At 59.7% G+C, this 3515-nt stretch overlaps 1 protein-coding gene across 1 annotated transcript; it reads left to right on the top strand.

The window, feature by feature from the left end:
- LOC121850906 (NGFI-A-binding protein 2-like) lies at nt 1–1507 on the top strand. The gene is made up of 4 exons (XM_042344159.1): nt 1–204; nt 313–539; nt 996–1047; nt 1284–1507. Exons 1-4 carry the CDS (start codon nt 1–3, stop codon nt 1407–1409), a joined length of 609 nt encoding a protein of 202 aa, XP_042200093.1. The 3' UTR covers nt 1410–1507.
- The last annotated feature ends 2008 nt before the right edge of the window (nt 1508–3515 follow it).

Here is a 3515-nt window from a genome sequence, read left to right as displayed (position 1 = left end):
ATGACCCTACCCACCAGCCTGGGGGAGCTCCAGCTGTACCGACTGCTGCAGCGAGCGAACCTGTTGGCTTACTACCAGACCTTCATCCAGCAGGGGGGGGACGATGTCCGCCAGCTGTGTGAGGCGGGGGAGGCCGAGTTCCTGGAGATCATGGTGCTGGTGGGAATGGCCAATAAACCCCTCCACGTGCGGCGGCTGCAGAAGGCCCTGCGAGAGTGGGGCTCGAACCCCGGTCTCCTCAGCCAGCCCCTCCCCACCCTCCCCCTGCCCGGCGTCCCCCTCCCCCACCACCACGGCCACGGCCCCCGGCAGCTCAAGAGGAAGACGGCGGAGTCGGGGTCGGGGGGCACCAGCGCCGGACACGACTCCCAGCCCCCGCCCCGCTCCCCGGCCAGCGAAGGACCCCCACCCACCGCCCCCGCCAATACTCGGCTGTGCCTCCAAGACCGGACCCTGGTGATGCGTCGAGTCGATCTCTTCTCCGTCTGTCGCCCGGCGGCACGGGACTGCGCTTACCCTCACCCGGACAGGACCCGCAGGTAACGCACGACAACAAGTTACACTTATCGCCCCCACCCCCCTCCTCCCAAGGCGTCCCAAGGCGCTGGACAACGAGGGCTTTGCACCCGAGCTGGGGGGTTGGGATCAGGGGGGTGGGGGGGTGAAAGGTAGGGAGGGAGGGAGAGGGGGCAGGAGGGCGACCGAGGGTGCAGGCAGTCGAAGAGGAGGGTCCTGAGGCGCGCCTTCAAGGAGGCGAGGGTGAGGGTGGAGGGGGGCGAGGTGGAGGGGCTGTGGGATGGAGTTCCAGTGGTTACGAGAGACACACACTGCCCGCCCGGACGTTTAGACCCACTTGTTAGGCGGGGGGTGGGGTGTGGTGGGGGGTGGGGTGGGGGGGGGTTGTGGGGGAGAAGGGACTATGGACTGTCCCCAAGTTACCGAAAGCTGTGAGGTTTTCTTTGGTTCATTTTCGGGTGAATTTATATCACTTTCAGATCAAGCCCAGAGGAGACAAGTCCCCCACGAGACAAGAGGCTGAAACAAGAGGTAAGAAGATCGGGGGTTACCCCCACCCTCTCTCCCCCGCGCCCCCCCACCCCCACCACCGCCTTCTCCCCACCGAACCTTTGGGAGATTTCACCCCAAACCCGTCTTGTATTATAACTTGTACCTTCGAGACGTCACAAAGCGCTTCACGGGGGTTGGGGGGGGGGGAACACGCGCGCGCACCACGCCCGGAAGGTGTAGTGACTGTGCGTGCGTGTGTGTTTTTCGTGGCAAAGGTCGTGTCGGGGGGTGAGGGGTCGGAGCCTCAGAGTCCCGCCCACGAGGGGTGCGGCCAGGACCGGGCGGAGCACAGCAGCGGCCAATCAGAGGGGAGCCCGGGCGCCAACACGCACGGTGGGTAAACCTCGCGCCCTACGCAACGACGACGACAACAACGACAACAACTTGCCTTTACACGGCGCCCTTCGCGCGAGCCAGAGTCTCGGGGTGCTTGACGGTGGCGGAGCCTGAGGCCAAGCCGGTGGTGGGGGTGGGGGTAGGGGTGACCGTAAGGACGGTCGAAGAGGGTGGTCTTCAGTCGTGAGCTAAAAGAGAGGAAAGGGGGGTGGGGGGGGGTGGCGGGTGGGGCGAGACGGAGGGATCGGGGGGGGAGAGAAAGTCCCAAAGCTTCAGGGCGTAGTGACTGGCTCGTGGTGGAGCGGAGGGGACGAAGGGCAAGCAGGAGACCAGAGCCAGCTCGTAGCGGGGTGGGGGGGGGGTAAAGTTGAATTATACACAGCGCCCCCCTCCCCTCGCCCCCACACACGCTGCCCCCCCCCCCCCCCCACCACCTCACTCGCAGTCAGCCTGGGATTTCCCGGAGCTGCTTGTGGCACAGCCCCCACTTCCTGAGGCTGTGTACAGTGGGCGGTGGGTGGGCGGGGTGGGGGGGGTAATATAACACTCACACCCCCGCCCTCCCACACACTCAAACCACAGCAGCTCTGAGGTCACCACAGCCTCGGGCCGGGCAATTCCCCCCCACACACACACACACACACACCCTCAGAGACACACACGCACACCCCCCCCCCCCCAGCCAGGAACACTGCCGGTCCAGTGTAGAGAGACTGCGTCTCTAACCCTGACCGGGGGGGGGGACGGGGGACGGGGACGGATGCACAGTGCGGAGTGAAACCTTGTGGAGCGGCTGACAGCTCAGGGCCTGTGTGTGACAGCAGAGAGAGAGAGAGAGAGAGAGAGCGTTGGCGGGGGAAGGAAATGAACAGCAGGGGATTCCCCCCCCCCCCCCATCACCACCGCCGGCCTCCCGACTTCTCACCGGTCTGAGCCCTGAGCCCGTTTTGGCTCTGTGCTGGTGGAACATTGCCGTGTTCGACCACAAAAAACACACAGCGTTGTCCTGGCGGGCACTTTGGGGGTGGGGGGGTGGGGGGGGGGTGTGTGGGAGTCCTCCTGATGCGAAAGCCGCCGTGACAAATCTCATTATTATTAGAATTAATAGTAAGGCTGAGACTGGATTAAAAGCGGCAAAGGTTTCGATTTCGGCGAGAAATGAAAGCAGATTTAAATTTCCGCACCTCGAAGACACGCACAGTCACTACACTGTGCGGCGTATCCCGCGGAAGCCCTTTGAGAGGCGACTCAAAGGTGCGATGAGAGGCCCTGGATCAAACCAGAGGATTGTGACTGTTATTCATTAATTATTATGATGATGATTCAGCAGCAACGTTACTGACAGAGGATTAGGTACGGCTTTAAGCATTTGTTTCTTTCTCTCTCTCCCGCGCTCTCCCTCTTTCTCCCTCGCTCTCTGTGTTTACGAACCCTCCCTCTCCTTTCTATCACCACCACTGCAACAACAACTTGTACGTATATAGCGCCCCTCGCACTGGGCAAACATCACAGACCTACTCGTCTGCCAATCGTAACCAGCTGGAATTTCTTTCCAAGGATCACATTGTGGGCAGATTCTGTGAAATAACTATCTGTCAGGGAATCGGAACATTCCTGAGTAATGACAGTCGGTGTATGAATCAGGTGACACAAGCATGATAATATTTACATTTGATTGCAGCATCTAATCACGTCTTCGAGACGTCTCAAAGAGCTTCACAGAATATACTATAAAGTGAATTGGCTGTGTACTTTGCAGGCGAAATTTGGCAGCCAATTTCTCACAGCAGCGTCCCACAAACAGTCGTGGATTGGGTGACCTAAGTTTTTTGCTTAAAAAGGGATTATTATCTGCAGAAAAGCCATCCACCGATTGACTAACAACCGGCTTCCTGCTTACGGCCGGGTGAACAACAACAATAAAATTACATTTGTAAAGCGCCTGTCAGGTCGAGAGGACGTCCCAAGGCGCTAGGGCGGTGAATGTATGGAAGTCACTACCCCAAAGGGCTGTTGATGTTCAGTCCTTGAACATAGAGCGCTCTTTCCTGGCAAGCGAGAGGGTGTGTACGTGTGAGTAAACTGCAAACATCTCCAAGGCATTACTTACA

This window comes from Callorhinchus milii, unplaced genomic scaffold, assembly GCF_018977255.1.
Source record: "Callorhinchus milii isolate IMCB2004 unplaced genomic scaffold, IMCB_Cmil_1.0 Scaffold27, whole genome shotgun sequence".
Taxonomy (NCBI): Eukaryota; Metazoa; Chordata; class Chondrichthyes; order Chimaeriformes; family Callorhinchidae; genus Callorhinchus; species Callorhinchus milii.
This window is presented reverse-complemented; position numbering and strand designations above follow the sequence as displayed.